This window comes from Schistocerca serialis, chromosome 1, assembly GCF_023864345.2.
Source record: "Schistocerca serialis cubense isolate TAMUIC-IGC-003099 chromosome 1, iqSchSeri2.2, whole genome shotgun sequence".
Taxonomy (NCBI): domain Eukaryota; kingdom Metazoa; phylum Arthropoda; class Insecta; order Orthoptera; family Acrididae; genus Schistocerca; species Schistocerca serialis.
In genome coordinates, this window is record NC_064638.1 from 567,713,278 (window position 1) to 567,731,637 (window position 18,360).

Here is an 18,360-nt window from a genome sequence, read left to right on the forward strand (position 1 = left end):
AAGGTCTGTGGGACAAACTGCACTCTCCTTTGTCTTATTCAAACCATTCTGGAAAATGCCTTGAATACCTGATGTAGAGATGAACAGTTCGTTGCTCCTTTGTGGTTTGTGACAACGTTGACACACCATCCCCTCACGCTCACTAATTAACAGCTCCTGCACGCAACTGAACAGTCGAACGCGCATCTGTTGTGTACAGTTCAAGTTGCCACCGATGTTGTTGTGCTGACGTCACTTATTCTCCGGGAATAAAAGCAGTTTCGGAACCTTTTGGACGGACGGTATAACAATGAAATGCGTTTACCATTTAGATGTCAGATTAATTTATCTTAAAAAATTGGATACTTACTTATAGAGATACTTACCTTTGAATGTAGTTGTTCTCATACTCAACCACTTAATTATCGAGAATGGCAAATTTCGAGTCGTGCCACTTTACGCCCACGGCCCTATCACTTCTTTGAGTTACGTCGGACGCTAGTTTCCTTCTGATATTATTGCATTTCGGGAAATCTAGAAGCTGTGGGCGGTCGCGCGGAAGAAATGTCGTCGTTTGTTTTGACTGGCCTGTTGGAGGGCGGGCAGGTGGGCGCAGTTGCCAGTAGCAACGGGTAGAGGACACGTGACGACGCAGGCGCAAGAGTGCGGGCAGACGGCGTGGCGCGGGATCGATACATGGGGTGCTGCGCCAGCATCCGACAGTGATGCTTGGACCGCGACGTAATATACAAACATACGCCTGGCGCCTAAGAGCAGAACTCCAATATATTCTTGCCCGCGACTAGAACGTCTTTGCCTTCAGTAGTTTGCAGCAGACACTTGTAAACTCTTGAAGCAATAAGTAAATGTTTCATAGTATATATTTGACGCGTGAGGGTACTGAGACAGAATATCTAAGACACACACACACACACACACACACACACACACACACACACACACACTAACACATTCGAGAGACGTTTATTCCAGCGAGAAAATATGCTCCTGGACTAGGCCCAAAATCGGCTTTACTGTAAATTACGTGACGGATCAATTTTGTAGTCTCGGAATCACCTTGAACGTTCGCACAGATTCAGCAGAGCAGCTTCTATCCATGAGACGCACTTTAACTCAGCGGATTGACTGTGAGTGTATATTGCGTAATATTATATGGTTTTCATGCTTTTTTTTGCCACCGTTGTTAGAATTTGATGTATAGACTATTTCCTAGTAGCTTCACAGAAAAATGATTGTTTACATCACTGTTGCTTACTGAATGATAAGCAAATTCTTATTTTCCTCAATTTCTTTCTGACAACTAAAGGTGCAGCATGCAGAAATGTATCGTACTGCAATACTTAGACTGTGGAATTTCTGAATATTAGGCCGCTGAATGTGGTGTGGTATTATGCAAAAAAAAAAAAAAAAAAAAAAAAAAAAAGAGTACGGCAGCCCGAGGGGAATCCAGTATCGTATGTTGATACAAATTAAAGATTCTCCGAAGGTGTTAATAATTTCATAAGTCACACAATAGTCAGTCACCATTGTTTCCCTTTTTAGAATTGTGCCTGTATTTCTTTTAGGTTAAATTGTCGAGGAGAAAATGGAGCAAACAGATAGGCCAGTTCGTTGTACTGATTGTGACAGAATGTCATCAGAATGTAAATATCCCTTATTTATAATAATCTGGAGGGAATGAAATATGACATTTCACATTCATGAAACCAATGGCATATTTTAACCTGCTTTCACTTTGAATTAGTTTTAAAGTATTTGTTTCGGTACTTTCCATGTTCTTATTTCTTTTATAGTTGCGAAACCTATTCTTTTCTCCTTTTTAAACTCCTGTTTAAAGATTGTCCCAGTCACACCACCAGTCCAGAACGAGAGAGAGAGAGAGAGAGAGAGAGAGAGAGAGAGAGAGAGAGAGAGAGAGAGAGAGAGCGCTAATGTTAGTGGAAATTGGGAGATATTATCAAACTGCATTTTATGATATCATCTTTATTTGCATTCTTAGGGATCCTCATTTATTTCGAGTATCACAGGTCAAGAGATGAGCACAATAAAACACCTGAACATTGTTTTGCATTTATCGTAATATGACGAACAGGAGTAGCAGTAGACTACCTGTCATGGTTCACAACGTAAGACTGCCTGACATCACATTTAACTCAAAGATCTAGTGGAATCTGCTGTCACGTCTTGCCCAAATCGTCGCGGGAACTGATGGTGTTCCACCCTTTGATCAGACTCCTTCATCCCTCCAATGATTAGAATGTAGAGCAAGGCAGTGAGGCATCAAGACTGCTCATTCAATGCATATTGTAAATATTGTGAGAACCACACTTTAATTTGGTGCAGTGACATTTGTCATTGCATTATTAATTTCTTAATGCATATTTTCTTGCAGTGTTGTTGGTATGCAGTGCATTAGTTTCTTCAGTCCATAATTTTCTGTTGTTTATTTGTTGTTGAGTTACGTCTTTCTTTTGTTACAGTTCTATGCAGCAACCGTGTGAGCCAAATGACCAAGACCTACAATGACATAGAAGCAGTTACCAGGCTTCTAGAAGAGGTAGGCTTTACTTCCTTCCATAGCAAAAATTAGATGATATGCACATTGAAAATGTTGCTGTCTTTTCAAACATGTTTTAATTATTGTTGTTACACTATTTTTTAGTTAGTTTCCCACTTAGGAGCTAGGCTTCTTGACGAAGTAAAATACAAGAAAGAAAACAAAAATTTGAAAATCGTTTCAGTTTGTTTCAGTATTGAGAATATCAGTATATTTGGAGAGTTAATTGACATTCTGAGGAAATTGTCACTGACACCAAATGCTGAATGCATTTTAAACATTTATTGTGACACAGATAATATGCATATGATTAGTATACCTATCATTGCACTGTCATGATTTCTGTGTACAGAAAGAAAAGGACCTGGAACTGACAGCTCGCATTGGAAAAGAACTTCTTACACACAATCAGAAGCTAGAGACAAATGTTGCTTCTCTCGAAGCTGAACTAAAAGCAGCTAATGAAAAGCTGACTCAGTTGAGTCATGAGCTTGTCAAGAAAACAGAACTCATCCAGATACTCACCAATGATGTTGATGAATCAGGCTCTGAAGGTGGTAAGTGGTAAAGTCTCCCACAATATCTTGCATGAAGCATCCAAATATGAACTTTAATCCTTAACATATTTACATTGTAGGAACACCTACATCGTTACGCTGCATCAATGTGGAACTTATGCAGCGACGCATTGGTTCCTTGGAAGAGGAGAATAAGCAACTACGCAGAGAGGCTAGCCAGTTAGCATCCGATACAGCAGAATGTGAGTCAGCTGAGCAGAGGCTTGTGCAGGATATCGCACAGCAACTAGGTGAGATTGTACAGTTGACATGTTTACGTACAAGAAAAATTCTCTTAGTTGGTTTATTGGATGTTCTATGATAATGTTCTTAGTCATTGAGGTTTGACTTCTTGTGTTTCAGCGAACAGTAGCATGGAGCTGGAGGGGCTATCAGAAGAACTAGATCGCTGTAAAGATGAAAACAGGCTGCAGCAAGACCAGATAGCTAGCCTCACTGCAAAACTGGCTGATGCAGAGCAGAAGCTTCTTAAGGTCAGTATTCATCCACTGATATTCAATATTCATAACAATGATCGTTTGTGATTCAGGTTGTAAAACTTTTACTCCCTTTGCATATCACTCTTTTTTTTTTCCCCTGGTGATTCTACTAAAAGGTGCTTGCTGCCCTTCAATTGTAAATTTTCATTCTTAATGACATGAGGAGGCTTACAGCTCATAATTGTAGCATTGTATACTTACGAAAAACATGTCTGAAAACTATTTGTTACACTTTTGGCAGTTGGGAGCTGAAAATGAGACGCTGACAACACAGTTGACTGTGAGTCGTGAAGTACAGGCAGAGTTGGCATCAGAATTAGCTGACAGCAAAGATCGTTACAATGAAGTAGTTGCACTTCTGCGAGAGACCCAAGAACAGCTGCGGAAGCAGCGGAAGCGTGGACAGCCCACTGTGCGTGGCTGTGGAGGTGGCCCACTGTTTTCCACTGGGACTCCACAGCCAGATTCTCTCGCTTCAGAGTTGCTCGAGACTTCACTTTATTCAGAGTTGTCCACAGACTCGGGCATTGGCAATGAGAGAGGGTGAGTACAGTTAAACTTAGTTCAGTATTCAATATATGTTACTGCACACTGTTGGATATCTTAAATAGATGTTTTAAATCAGTTTAAGATGCATGAGAACCTGTTTCTTGCTCAGTATTTGTTCTAGTGGTATATTGAAAGCATAAGATAGTTTGTGCAAGCTTGTGTCAGTTGGTTTTTATAACACAAGCTACAAGGTACTTCAGAAAGGTTGGGACCTGTTGAACTTCAAGTTAGAATAAAACTCCCCTTGTAGTGCCATCATTACATGACAAAGATAGCTTTATTTAATGTGAATTATTTTTATTGCTGTTTGAGTGAAATCTGTATAAGTAGTAGACAGAACAATTGCATTAAGCGAAACCAGTGCAGCTACAGTGACAGTGGTACCATTGGTGAAGAGCTACTTTTGGTGAGGAATCAAATTTTGAAGCCAAACTTTTTACGAAGCAAGAATATTGTATTTGATGAAAGATACTGTAGATGTTTTAATGACAAATGACAGTTGTATTATGTATTCTGTGAAATTTTACAGTAAACTGTGCCCATTGTTTATCATTGTGTTATCATTAAATGTTGCTATTCCGGTTGTTGTCATTTGATGCAGGGCGAGCTACAGAAAAGTTTTTGAGACTGTGCGATGTGCATCACGGAACTCCAATTCCAGTAGTGACAGCCCACTGCACGTACCACGATCCCAGTCATTGCTGATGAGTACATCAACAACAATGTCATCGGGTCCACGTGTCAGTGCGTTTGCACCTCCTGCTAGTGCTGCATCACACTTGCAGTCATCTCGGTACTACAGCAGCAGCAGTGCTTTCCCTAGTTTGGATAGTGTTGCAACAGCGCACAGTGACTACGACAGCTCACTTGCTACCACAGACACGGAGGAGAGTTACCCGTAAGTTCTAACTTACTTACTGGTATAGTGTAAGTGATATAAGGCACAGCACATCGATTACAGGGGTTGACATACATGTTTGTTGTTCCAGAGTTTCTTAATCTGCAAACAACTTAATTTTTCCAAGACAGTAATCCAAAATCAAGTACTTCTTATGACTTCTGATTTCGAACTAAAAAATAAATCAAAAAAGATATTCCATTCACTTTAAGCTGCAAAGATGAAATTGATTTTCTCCCCCCTCCCTTCCGCCCCCACTTTAATCATGTGCATGACCAAAATTTTTGTTCCACATATTCCTATTGTAAGTTAAAGTGACCACCTTCGTTTCAGCTGAAATAACAGCACCAGGAGTACTTATGACAAGCATAGAAGTGCTCATCTGGTGCATAGTTTTAACTTCCCTTTCTATTTGAAGTGGACATAAAACATTGTTACTAACAGTAACAAATGGGATAATAGCTAGGATTTACAATTCAGAGTACCAATAATCATGAGATTTCAATAATTGGTACATCATTATTAAAAGCAAATGCAGTAAAATGTAAGGAACAGGGGCAGAGTAACAAGATAAAATAGATAAGAGAGAGGATCCTTGCCCAATCTGAGCCATGTGTTACATTGCTTAAGACCATGATGTTGATGGGATGTAATGGTTTAATGGTAAAGCGTGTGCCTGATAGCCAATATGCTGTGGTTTTTTCAGTTTGCTTATAATCTAGTATTCACCTCTGTGATATGAAGAATCACCAGAAGCAACATATGTTCTAAATGGTGTCCAATGGAAAGACTTGTATTAGGCCATTGAGCCAGGCAAAATAATTATTATATGGGATGTTAAGCAAGATCTCTCTCCCCCCCCCCCCCCCCATTTCTTTTAACTTGTGGTGTGATTATGAATACATAAGCGTGTACACTTGCGACTGATTCATGTCACTTGTGATGTTTACATTTTCACAAGGTAAAAGTATAATACAATAATCACATATATAAATTATAGAAGGAAGTAATAATTTTTTAAAGTCCAGTATGTGCCCTTATACTTTCATGTTCTGCACGTAAGTTAAAAGTCAATAAATAATAAAATGTCACCTATTGGAATTTTTTGTGACTTGTCTAAGGCCTTTGACTGTGTGGACCACAACATTCTCTTACATAAGGCTAATTTTTATGGCTTGCGAGGTAGCATTGGTAGATGGATAGAATCATATCTGCAAAACAGAAAACAGAAGGTGATAATTAATGGTGCCAATGATAGTCCCATTTCTTCTGATTGGGGCACATTAAAGTGTGGTGTGCCTCAGGGGTCCATCCTAGGACCTTTGCTTTTCCTTATCTTCATCAATGATCTCCCACTTTGCACAGACACCGAGTGTAAATTTACTCTTTTTGCCGATGACACCACTATTCTGCTTGAAAGTCGAACTAACAGTGACCTAGAAAATAAATGTAATGCTGTACTCGTTGACATCCTACACAGATTTAAGTGCAACGGACTAACTCTAAACATTCAGAAAACTCAGTATATGCAATTTCACACATCTCAACAAGAAAATGAAGTATGCCACTTAAACTGTGGTAACCAAAATATACTACACTGTGAATCATCTAAGTTCTTGGGCATTCTAATTGATGGCAAGCTGAACTGGTCTGAGCATATCTTAGACCTACATAGAAGGCTCAGTGTGGCAACTTATGCTCTGCGTGTAATCACCCCCATTGGTGATGAGGACGCTACTAAAGCTGCCGACTTTGGTTATTTTCATTCTATCATGTCGTATGGCATAATATTTTGGGGCAACAAGCCTTTAGCCAAAAAAATATTTACTGCACAGAAGAGAGCTGTTAGAATCATGAGTGGTGTTCATCCAAGATATTCTTGCAGAAGTCTGTTTCATAAGTTACAAATATTAACACTTACCTCTCAATTCATATTTTCTTTGATGATTTTTGTTTCTAACAACCTATCTCTTTTTAAAACTAATAGTGAATGTCATGATCATAATACTAGGTCTAAAAATGATCTACACAGGGATCTGAAACATTTAAGTCTTGTTCAGAAAGGTGTTCATTATTCAGCCACAAAAATTTTCAACTCCCTTCCATCAGGTATTAAAGATCACATCAATGTCTTACCTACTTTTAAATGTAAATTGAGAGAATACCTAATGGTAAATTCCTTCTATTCTCTTGATGAGTATCTACAGATAAAGCAATGATTTTTTATACTGATAAAAATTTGTTTGCTATAGATCACATTAACTGTTTAATTTGGAAAATGTACTATATTTCCTTTTTAGGTATTGTTTTATATTACTTGAGCTATACCTTTGATTTGATTTTAACCTACAAACTTATTCATAATCTTATGGTACATTTTTGTCATTTTATATGTGTATTATTTGTTTAATTTGGAAAATGTACTATATTTCCTTTTTAGGTATTGTTTTATATTACTTGAGCTATACCTTTGATTTGATTTTAACCTACAAACTTATTCATAATCTTATGGTACATTTTTGTCATTTTATATATGTGTATTATATCTGTTGTATGTAATCATGACTCATTCCACATCCTTGTGATTTATCACAATACGGATTAATTGAATACGAAATAAATAAATAAAAAAAAAAAATAAAACATAACTAAGCACAAGGTATATAAATTGTAAGAAATGAGCAAATTTCTGGGGAATACTAAAAAATTGCATCCTGATTTAAGCTAAGGAATAAGTTACTTCAGTGGTAGATAATTGTATAAACAATATTTTAAATTTAGTAAGTCACTTATGTTATTGCTGAATTTCAGCTGTTGTTAGAAGCTATTTGTCTGAAAAACTGAGTCAAACCAAACTTGGGATTTATTTTCCCACCTAATTACAGTGGTGCTCCACGTACTGGTGTTCCTGGTGTACCTGGTGCTGCAGATCTGGAAGCAGCAGTGAGGCGCTTGACTCCAGCTGAAATCATAGCAAGGCGCGCAACTCTGGGTGCAGGTCCCATTGCTTCCAGTGATTACGATTCGCATACTCCACCCAACTTTCTACCGTATGGCTGTCGCACTCCTGACAGCATAATGTCTACTGGAAGTAGTGGGTTTTCTGCTCATAGTGGAGCTTGGAGGTTGCCTGAAAAACTTCAGGTATGTAAGCAGTCATTTATGAAATGTGTGTAGAAAATTGACCATTTTTTAAAAAGTGCCAACAATTGTTTCACAAAATTGGCTGGGGCATGCTTAGTAATTGTGCTTCATGGTTATACACATTAAATTAGCAATTTCATTTTCTGATATGAATATAATAGAGGGAAACATTCCACGTGGGAAAAATATATCTAAAAAGAAAGATGATGAAACTTACCAAACAAAAGCGCTGGCAGGTCGATAGACACACAAAAAAACACAAACATACACACAAAATTCTAGCTTTCGCAACCAATGGTTGCCTCGTCAGGAAAGAGGGAAGGAGAAGGAAAGACAAAAGGATATGGGTTTTAAGGGAGAGGGTAAGGAGTCATTCCAATCCCGGGAGCGGAAAGACTTACCTTAGGGGGAAAAAAGGACAGGTCCTTTTTTCCCCCTAAGGTAAGTCTTTCCGCTCCCGGGATTGGAATGACTCCTTACCCTCTCCCTTAAAACCCATATCCTTTTGTCTTTCCTTCTCCTTCCCTCTTTCCTGACGAGGCAACCATTGGTTGCGAAAGCTAGAATTTTGTGTGTATGTTTGTGTTTTTTTGTGTGTCTATCGACCTGCCAGCGCTTTTGTTTGGTAAGTTTCATCATCTTTCTTTTTAGATACAATTTCATTTTCTTTTATTTATTCAGAGAGACTGCAGCTATTTCAGTAAATCTTAAGTGGAATACACAGAGTTGTGAATTTTATTTTGAAATTCAGTGTTTGTACTATGAAAAACCAGATTCTTTGCAGATTTCATATTTTAAAGTTAAAAATAGTCAAATTTGGGTCAGAATTAAAGCCATACATTAGGACTGTGATCAGTAATTGTTGCAGTTATACCATTTTGCTGTTGGCTTTTCTTACCTCAGTGGATATGGTGTTTGCTAACATTGTGGCCACAAAAAATTATGTCTATATTATGTCATTTAACACACAAAAAGAGTGCAAATAATAGTGAATGATCACTTGTTCCAGCTTGTCATACCAAAGTGTAAATTTAATCACTCCAACTGCAATCTTGACTTTCTCTTCATTTGTGAAGTGAAGAGAGATCTGGTTGAATCCCAAGAAAAAGGACACAGTGTTTTGCATACTACAGTGCTGAATGAAATTGACAATTTTTTTTTTATCAGACTTATGCACTACTTTTACTGCAGAAAATAGATAACTGGAAAAAAAAGAGCAAATAGAAGGAAAAATTGAGGAATGAATATATTTATTGCTTTGTATTGCTAAATGTAGCTTGTACCAAATATTAAGAAAGTTGGGTGAAATAACACAATCAAAGTTACTTTTTTTATAATGCAAACAGTGATAATTTCTCTCTCATTTCCTCCTCGTAATAGTAAACATTGTGAAATTGAGGCCATGCGAAGTGACCTCATATTAGGGAGGGTGACCGTTCAGATCCCCTTCTGCCTGCCTAGGTTTAGGTCTTCTACGATTTCCCTAAGTTGGTTAAGGCAAAATTCAAGACAGACATAGCACAATTTCTTCCCCATCCTTGCCGAATCCGAGCTTTGTGGCTAATAACCTGGCAGTTGAGGGGATGTTAAGCCCTAATCATTCTATTAAACAGGGGGAATGTTTTTCATGTTGCGTGTCAATTTGTGCCTTGAGAACATTGTCAGGGAATGTGGCTAAAATAGTGGAAGGGAGCAACTACTAACAAACCGTGAGCAGCTAACATTAGCAGGAGTTTTCCTATGTAATTGTTAAACTATATCCCCTAATACGACATTACAATTTAATGTAGTATAGACGTGTGTGAGGAATCTCTCTCAGCTTCCATTCTAAGTGGGAGAGGAAAGTACTTGGGTGGAGGCTCCAACAAAGGAGCCACTTCAGTCCTGTGGCATGCCATGTTTCTCTTTGAAACCCAAAGCTTTGAAATTTGGATTTGCCAGCTGTATCACAATACTAGCTCCTGTAAATAGCAGACATGAAACTTCAGTGTCAGAAAGGCACTGTGGAGGCAAGTCTCTCTCTCTCTCTCTCTCTCTCTCTCTCTCTCTCTCTCTCTCTCTCTCTCTCTCTCTCTCTCTCTCCCCTTCCCCCCCCCCCCCTCCCTCCCTCCCTCCCCTCCCCTCCCCCGCCCCCCTCCCCCCAATGCACCATTAATTGGGTCACTGAGAGACTGTAGTAAAGTGTCCACATGTCTCCTTCAAGTGTCTCACTAGATTTGTCATAGAGTATTTTGTTTACACAGCTCCAGAAAAATTACTTACTACAATATTTGCTCAATTGGAACACACAATATTGTTCACAGGGCATGGTATGAGATCAATTTGTGCCTTCAGTATTAATTTATGTAGATACTCTACGACAGTTTCTCACAATAATGCCATATGCAGCTCATGTGATTTTGAGGTGGAGGATGCCTAATGGCTTTGTCTTGACTGGGATTATTAGTGTGTTCATCTATGCGAATCCCAGTTGTGTTAATATTTCTGCATTATTTTATGTTTTGTACTCTGCAGATTGTGAAACCAATGGAAGGTTCACTGACACTTGCCGCCTGGTCGCAATTAGCTACACCTACTCTGGGTGGTCTCTTAGAAGAACGCCCCGGAGTGAAGATTAGAGGTGGCAGACCACTAGAGGATCTTGGTCTTGAGATGTACACGTTGTCTGATCTGGAGGAGGATGAAGAATATGAAAATCCTGGAAAAAGTTTCCAAAATACTGGATCAGTCTACACTCTTACGAACAGCACTGTTCTGCATCCAGATGACAATACAAATGTGACATCCAGGTGTGTGCTTTTTGAAGATTTTGGAAAACAGTCAGTTTTGTCATAATATGAATAATATCTTATTCCTTAAGCCAGGGAATGGAACAAACTTTTGCAGATGGTGAATGTCTTGTCACACACTCAAAACCTGCTACAGTAAATTTTTTTGAGTTTTTAGTTTCTATTATTGTTGCCATTGAACATGATCTAAAGATGTGGGTAGACATGCAAATTTCAAAGAAATAATTGTGATAGTTAATACCTCAGTTTTGAGTGAGTATGTAGTGTAAGTGTGTGTAGGGCATTCAAATTTCTTGTGATGCCAACATATACTACGGCCAAGAACTTGAAATATTTTGTCATTTCTGCAAATTAGTGCATTACAGATAGCCCTCAATGAGGGCAGAAATGCTTTCGTTTCTTCAGTGACTGATAGTCATGAGGTATGCTATATAACATGTTTTGTAGCACATTACAGCCTGTATAAGTACTCAAAATTGAACAAAGTTATTTATAATTTTGTTTGCAAGCGACGATTAGTCCTGATGAAAAATATTCAGAAAGTTAGTCGATAAAGGCAAAACTTTTTGTCTATTTTTGTATTATCTTGCGTACAACAAATTTAAAATAAAATCGGGAAAGCTATGTAATGGTCTTAAGTCTGCTTTCTAGCATGTATCATTACTGCAGACTGAGAATGCTGTTAAAATGAACTATTCCAAATATTCTTAATAACTGAGATGTCATTCATTTTAGCGTCAGAACTAACATCATTTTCTTTATGTAGTGTACGTGGGAGTCAGATGTGTACAGCCGCCCCAAGCCGCACAGGCACCGCAGTTCCTCCAACCCCTGTGACGCGGTCACGTCGGAATTCTACATCAACATTCTCAACCACTTTGGGACTGGCGAAGTTACTGAATGAACGTGGTATCCGTGCTGTGACTCCATCTACTGTCTGCACACCTTGCAGCACTTTCTCTCCTACTGCAACACCATGCAACAGTCCCGATGGTAGTCCAAGGAGCTCACCTCCACCAAGTCCTCCACCTTTCAATCCCATAAAATTTCCAGGTACAGAAAAAATTATGTACTTTTCCTTTCATAAAGCACACATTGCAAGAGTTATCATCTGTTTCGGTGTTTGTTGTAAATTTGCATGAACGATTGGAAATGAACTCTCAGAGTTCAGTAAGTCAGTGGTATTGGTGCTTTTTTTGTGAGAAATCATTAGTGTAGTTTCAGTGTTTCCCATCATACAAGAAAAAAATTTATTACAGACACAGTTAAAGAAACATAGCACATTGTCACTTCCTGTGTACTATCTACTTGTTGATAATTGCAAATAAAGGGAACTAACCAAAAATGGAAAGCAGTTACACTGAAGCAAGTGATGGCTCTCTTAAATGAAGGCACACTGATGCATATTGCTGTAAGTCTGATAAGAAAATAGGTGTTCATGAAACATCATTTAAAATATCTGATCTCTTCTTTTTCAGAATTTGTGTATTTCCGTGTGTCTCAATCCCTCCTTTGTGACCCGGTTGTGTACATTGCATTTGGACAGTTCTTGTTACTGAATGGTCTTCTCTCATGATTCCTACACTGCACACTGATCCATCCTTTTATAATATTTGTACTGTCTATACCTTTTTGGCATGTGAATAAAGTTATTTGCTCTGGACTCACAAGTGCTAAGTGTTAATGCTGTTATTGTTTATTTTTAGGAATAAAATTCCTAATTGGAAAAACATTACATTAGTAAGTAATATTTTCTTGGGTATAGGTTTCTTAACAAGCGGAGCTGATTTCTTGAGGAGAACTTTCAGTGCCGAGGCAGATCAAACAAGTCGTTCAAGAAAATCGAAGAGAGTGAGCAAACTTGCACTTTCTAGGCAAGAGAAGAAGGTGAGTAACCTGTGCCAATACTGTTATCCTATATCTGTTAATTATATTTAGAAATTTTTGTATTTAGTATTGTCATCTCTCATAGATGAAGTAAGACTTTCCTTTGTTAATGTGTATGTCTTTATTTTATAGTGCAGCTCTCATCTAAAATTTGCAAGTGTAGTTCCGATAAAATACTTTTCTCATTCCCTATTACTTCTTCCAGACTGGGGTCTACATTTTTCAGAAGCCAATGCCTTTAACAATATTACAGTTTACTGTATAGATCTGTCGTGCTAGGCACTACCATTAACAGAACCAGTATGAATATAAATAAATATTATGTTAAATTTCAATAATGGTGGATCATAGCATTTAATGTGAGCCACCAACACTTTCCCAGTGTGGGTGGTTGAATTCTTCAAAAACTACACAGAATAAGTCCACTGGTCAGCAATACAAGGGGAAATTGATTTTCAGATATAAATGAATTTCACATTTCCAAAATATGCTGAAGCGCCAAAGAAACTGGTAGAGGAATCTGTATTCGAATGCAGCGATGTGTAAACAGGCAGAACAAGGCACTGCAGTCAGCAATGCTATAAGACTGTTTGTTAGATCAGTTACTGCTGCTACAATGGCAAGTTATCAAGATTTAAATGAGTTTGAACATGGTGTTATAGTTGGTGCATGAGTGATGAGACACAGCACTTCTGAGGTAATGACGAAGTGAGCATTTTCCCAGCGACCATTTCATGAACATGAGGAATCCAGTAAAACATCAACTCCCCAACATTGCTGCTGCCATAAAAAGATCCTGCAAGAACAGAGACAATGACGACTGAAGATAAGCGTTCAATGTGACAGAAGTGCAGCCTCTCTGCAAATTGCTGCAGATTTCAATGTAGGGTCAACAAATGTTAGCAAGCGAACCACTCAACGAAACATCATCGATATGGGCCTTTGGAGCTGAAGGCCCACTCGTGTACCCTCGATGAATGCACGACACAAAGTTTTACGCCTCGCTTGCTCCCATCAACACCGACATTGCACTGTTGATGACTGGAAACATGTTGCATGTTCGGATGAGTCTTGTTTGAAATTGTATTGAGCAGATGGTCACATACGGCTGTGGGAGACAACCTCATGAATCCCTGTACCCTGCATGTCAGCAGGGGCTGTTCAAGCTGCTGGAGGCTCTGTAATGCTGCGGGGCATGTGCAGCTGGAGTGATATGAGACCCCTGTTATGGCTAGATATGACACTGACAGGTGACACATACATAAGCATCCTGCCTGATCACCTGCATCCATTCATGTCCGTTGTGCATACCGATGCACTTGGGCAATTCCAGCAGGACAATGAGATGCCCCCACATGTCTGGAGTTGCTACAGCGTGGCTACAGGAACACTCTTCTGAGTTTAAACACCTCCGCTGGCCACCAGACGCCCCAGTCATGAGCGTTATTCCCAGTCATGAGCGTTACTCCCAGTCATGAGCGTTACTCCCAGTCATGAGCGTTACTCCCAGTCATGAGCGTTACTCCCAGTCATGAGCGTTACTCCCAGTCATGAGCGTTACTCCCAGTCATGAGCGTTACTCCCAGTCATGAGCGTTACTCCCAGTCATGAGCGTTACTCCCAGTCATGAGCGTTACTCCCAGTCATGAGCGTTACTCCCAGTCATGAGCGTTATTCCCAGTCATGAGCATCATTGAGAATATGTGGGATGCCTTGCAATGTGCTGTTCAGAAGAGATCTTCATCCCCTCGTACTCTTACGAATTGATGGACAGCCCTTCAGGATTCATAGTCAATTCCCTCCAGCACTTCTTCAGACATTAGTAGAGTCCATGCCATGTGACATTTCTGTGTGCTTGCGGGGCCCTACGTTATAAAAGGCAGGTGTATTAGTTTCTTTGGCCCATCAGTGTAGTAGCAGGAATGGTGGCGTTACTCAAGAGGTGGTTGCTATGAGGAAATCTGGTATGTGACTAGTAATGCAAAACTGTCCTATTGATGGAATAACAGTGACAAAGCTTAAAAGTGCGCATTCCTTTTATAATTGTACATATTGGCGATGATTGGAGTTGACAAATAATTTCGCAGCAGTTAGAAAATAAGTGAAATTTTCAGTTTACTGCTTTCAGGCACTACCAAACCTACCTCCTTCAGATTTTTACCATAACTTAATGAATTGTTGATGATGTTGTTTGAAACTACACTAAGTCACGACAAGCAATAGGATGATTCTTCTGAGGACATTATCAACTTCTTTCCCAATCATTCTCCAGTGTGAATGTTTCATCCTCTAATGACCCCATCACTTACAGGACATTAAGCTCTCATCTTCTGTGCTTTCATTTATTATGCATCTGCAGTGTTAGCTCTGTTAGTTGTAATGCATATCTGAAGTGTAGCCATTAGGACTGAGACTGCATCATTAATGTTCAGAGCATCCTTCCAGGCACTGTCGGGCATTCGTCTTGTGGAGAGACTGGAGAGCATTGGCTTGGACACGATTCTAACAACATCGGCAGCGGCACCTGTCACGCCATTGGCACTGCAGGGCTCTCTGTACACAAGACACCACTTGAAGAGTCCAATGGCACAATTGACTTGTCTGAAAACTGCACCTGTCATCTCTGCACAAGAGAAGGAACCACCTTCGAGTCCCAAACCTTTGCCAGCACTGGGGGTTCCTGCACGACCTGGCACCGGAGCACTGGACGAGAGGCCACTGCGACCTCCCCTGAAGCGTCAGGCAACAGCAGTACGTCCAGATTTGGGAGTGGTTCCACTGTTGCGGCCCCAAGTGGCAGTTGGTGCAGCGGATGGGCCTGCTGGGACTGTGGGGAGCAGTGCACTGGGGACAGTGAGCCAGCTCCTATTCGGACGCAAGGGTGGGCTGCTGTAAGTCCAATAGTGGCAAATGTTGTTGAAATCCTACTTCTTGAACAGTAGTAGAGAGATTGTGGACAGCAACTGTCTCATTTAATTTGAACTTAACTGCCGTCTGTATTTTACTGTTTTGTATGTCTTCTTACATATATGAGAAGATGTATTAAAAACTTATGGGTAAGAGTTACAACATTTGATCACCATAATTTGCTAGATGAAGTGCTTACAATGTAATAATTTCAAGTAAAGTTCGTGAAATTTTTTTAAAAGTTACGATTACTATACTGCATCTTGAAAGATAACTATGTATACTATGTTGTGTCTTGTGTTACATTTGTTGAATATGTGTAGAAGTCAGTTGTCTATACACATCGTTGAATTGCTGTCATAGTTACAAAGGGAAATAGTTTTCATTTGGATTACCGTAAGATAGTTTTGATATAACAGCAGTACTTGAATTAATTCAATATGTATTACTTGTATTGTGAAAACCATCTAAAATTAGCTATGTTTTTCACAATTAAGAAAAGCATGTCCCTTAAAAAACTGGAGTTTCCGTATGTGAAGGGCTTCTAAATGGCAGGCATATAGTTCTGGGTAATATTTCTTGTGCAGTTGCTATCTACAATCTACAGTATTTTTCAGGTTGCTAAAATTGCCTCTAGCACAGCATTTAAATTGTGAGTAGATTATGTTATAATGATGTAGTTATTTATCAGATTTAAATATAAACTAGTCTCAGCTTCCTGGTACATGGTATGTATTTATTATAAGATTCCTATATCAGAGGGACATACGATCTGTACTAATGAGTTTACTTGAATGTCTGTCACAATATTTCATGCAATAGATATTTTTTTCCTTGTTCTGTAATAACCAGGAAGCTCCATGTTGACTGAGGCAGTATTATAATTTTAAGGAACTAGAGTGAAATAGGTTACGAAAGTTAGGGGATATGGCTTATGCTAGTCTTAGGTACAAGACTGTGCATTAAGCCTTTGACTGTGTGTTGCCCATTTTGTTGAGATTGTTAAATTTATATGGTGTATATAGTTGTATATACGGATTTTCTTATTCAGATTGTAAATAATATGACTCTGAAATGCCTGTACAGGAGACACCACATCATTTCGTAATCATTTGAAGCAGCATTGTTCTGAAATTTGATACTTAACTATTGAGGTTTTAAATTCATTTTTTCATAAATATTATTTATTGTTTTGCATCAGTGGTGCTGTTAGTTTGTCCATTTTGTAACCAAGTTGTCTAAGTTGGAGTTAAATTGTCAGTACTGTGCACTTTATTGGTAGCTGTAATAGGTGCCATCATTGCCAGTATTGGCTAACATGGATGTGTTCCTAGTTGATGTGAATTATGGACAGTACACAATATAAAAATACGGTAAATGGTGTAGTAAAGTGGATCACCAGTCTGTATTGTGCATAATTGGGTCTGTTTCCAAAGGCACAACATGTGCTTATGGTGCTCTTATATTTTTACATTTCAGTAAATAATAAATATTGACTAACAATTACGTCACATATCTTCTTTGTAGGTGCTTATTCATTGTAATTTCATATTGATTTAATTTTATGTATTTTTGTAACAGGTAATTAGACTTACAAAGACCTGTAGTTTCAAAAGTACACAGTGATGCATTTGAAGTTTTAGATGTATTTATTTTCATGTAAAATGCAATATTTGAGAAATAATATCAATATATTTTTTTGCCTCTCCCATTTGTCAGTCAGATTGAATTCTGTTCATTATTTTTTACACTACAGTGTTTTTGTTTTGAACTTACTCGCATTGTCATGTTGTTTCATCTGCATAGTTTTAATTTAGTGTGTTGTCTTCTACATGTGTTGTAAAAAAACATGGTGCTTTTTTTCTATGACTAGAAAACATATCTATGTAAAGATATTTAATAAATATCTCTATGTATAATCTCATTTCATAATTTCATTATGTAGTACTTTACTGCTGTGAAGAAATGATATTAATAATGACGAGAATTTCAGTTGCTACAAAATATACTTCAGGATTCATTTCATCAAAATAACCTTCACTTCCAAGCATTGATAAAAATCACAGCACTCCATTCTGGAGTTAACTATGCACAAGTTTTCCTTTATACAAATTCAGCAAAGATGTTGAATTCTTTTTCACTGAGTAAAAATTAGGCAAGTGAATATGATGTCAAAGTAACAGAAGCAGCAATCAGCAGAGAGTAAACTTGTAAACAAGCTGCCCTGATTAAGCGTACAGTTGTGTGTTGCTAGATGGGCTTCACCCCTCACCATTCTTTTTCCTTCTTCTTCGCATTGATACATCTTACGAGAATGTAGGGCAAAAGATTGTAAAGGATGTCAAAAAATAAAATTACAAAACAGGGCAAAAGATTGTAAAGGATGTCAAAAAATAAAATTACAAAACAAAATATATACTGTGAAATTGCAGGCAGTGGTAATGTGTGTGCGAGTTGTGCTTGGGGGAATACGTGTGATGTCTACTTCAGGACTAATATTTTGTCCAAAATCTTAAATGTTTTGCAGTCGTTCTCAAACCTTGTCAATGGGTACCAATGAATTATTCAGCAC

At 38.5% G+C, this 18,360-nt stretch overlaps 1 protein-coding gene across 6 annotated transcripts in view; it reads left to right on the top strand.

The window, feature by feature from the left end:
- LOC126476053 (trafficking kinesin-binding protein milt) overlaps positions 1 to 17,712 on the top strand; it is a 232,037-nt gene extending 214,325 nt beyond the window's left edge. For 5 of the 6 annotated variants that reach the window (XM_050103519.1, XM_050103514.1, XM_050103516.1 and 2 more), the window contains 11 exons: positions 2,481 to 2,557; positions 2,910 to 3,114; positions 3,195 to 3,365; positions 3,478 to 3,608; positions 3,856 to 4,157; positions 4,765 to 5,061; positions 7,947 to 8,205; positions 10,720 to 10,994; positions 11,761 to 12,047; positions 12,760 to 12,881; positions 15,314 to 17,712. In XM_050103519.1, coding sequence (XP_049959476.1) covers positions 2,507 to 2,557; positions 2,910 to 3,114; positions 3,195 to 3,365; positions 3,478 to 3,608; positions 3,856 to 4,157; positions 4,765 to 5,061; positions 7,947 to 8,205; positions 10,720 to 10,994; positions 11,761 to 12,047; positions 12,760 to 12,881; positions 15,314 to 15,823 — 2,610 coding nt within the window. In that variant the 5' untranslated portion in view covers positions 2,481 to 2,506 and the 3' untranslated portion in view covers positions 15,824 to 17,712. The remainder of the gene's footprint in view (positions 1 to 2,480; positions 2,558 to 2,909; positions 3,115 to 3,194; positions 3,366 to 3,477; positions 3,609 to 3,855; positions 4,158 to 4,764; positions 5,062 to 7,946; positions 8,206 to 10,719; positions 10,995 to 11,760; positions 12,048 to 12,759; positions 12,882 to 15,313) is intronic. The other variant, XM_050103515.1, reaches the window with a different exon arrangement.
- Positions 17,713 to 18,360: the final 648 nt, after the last annotated feature.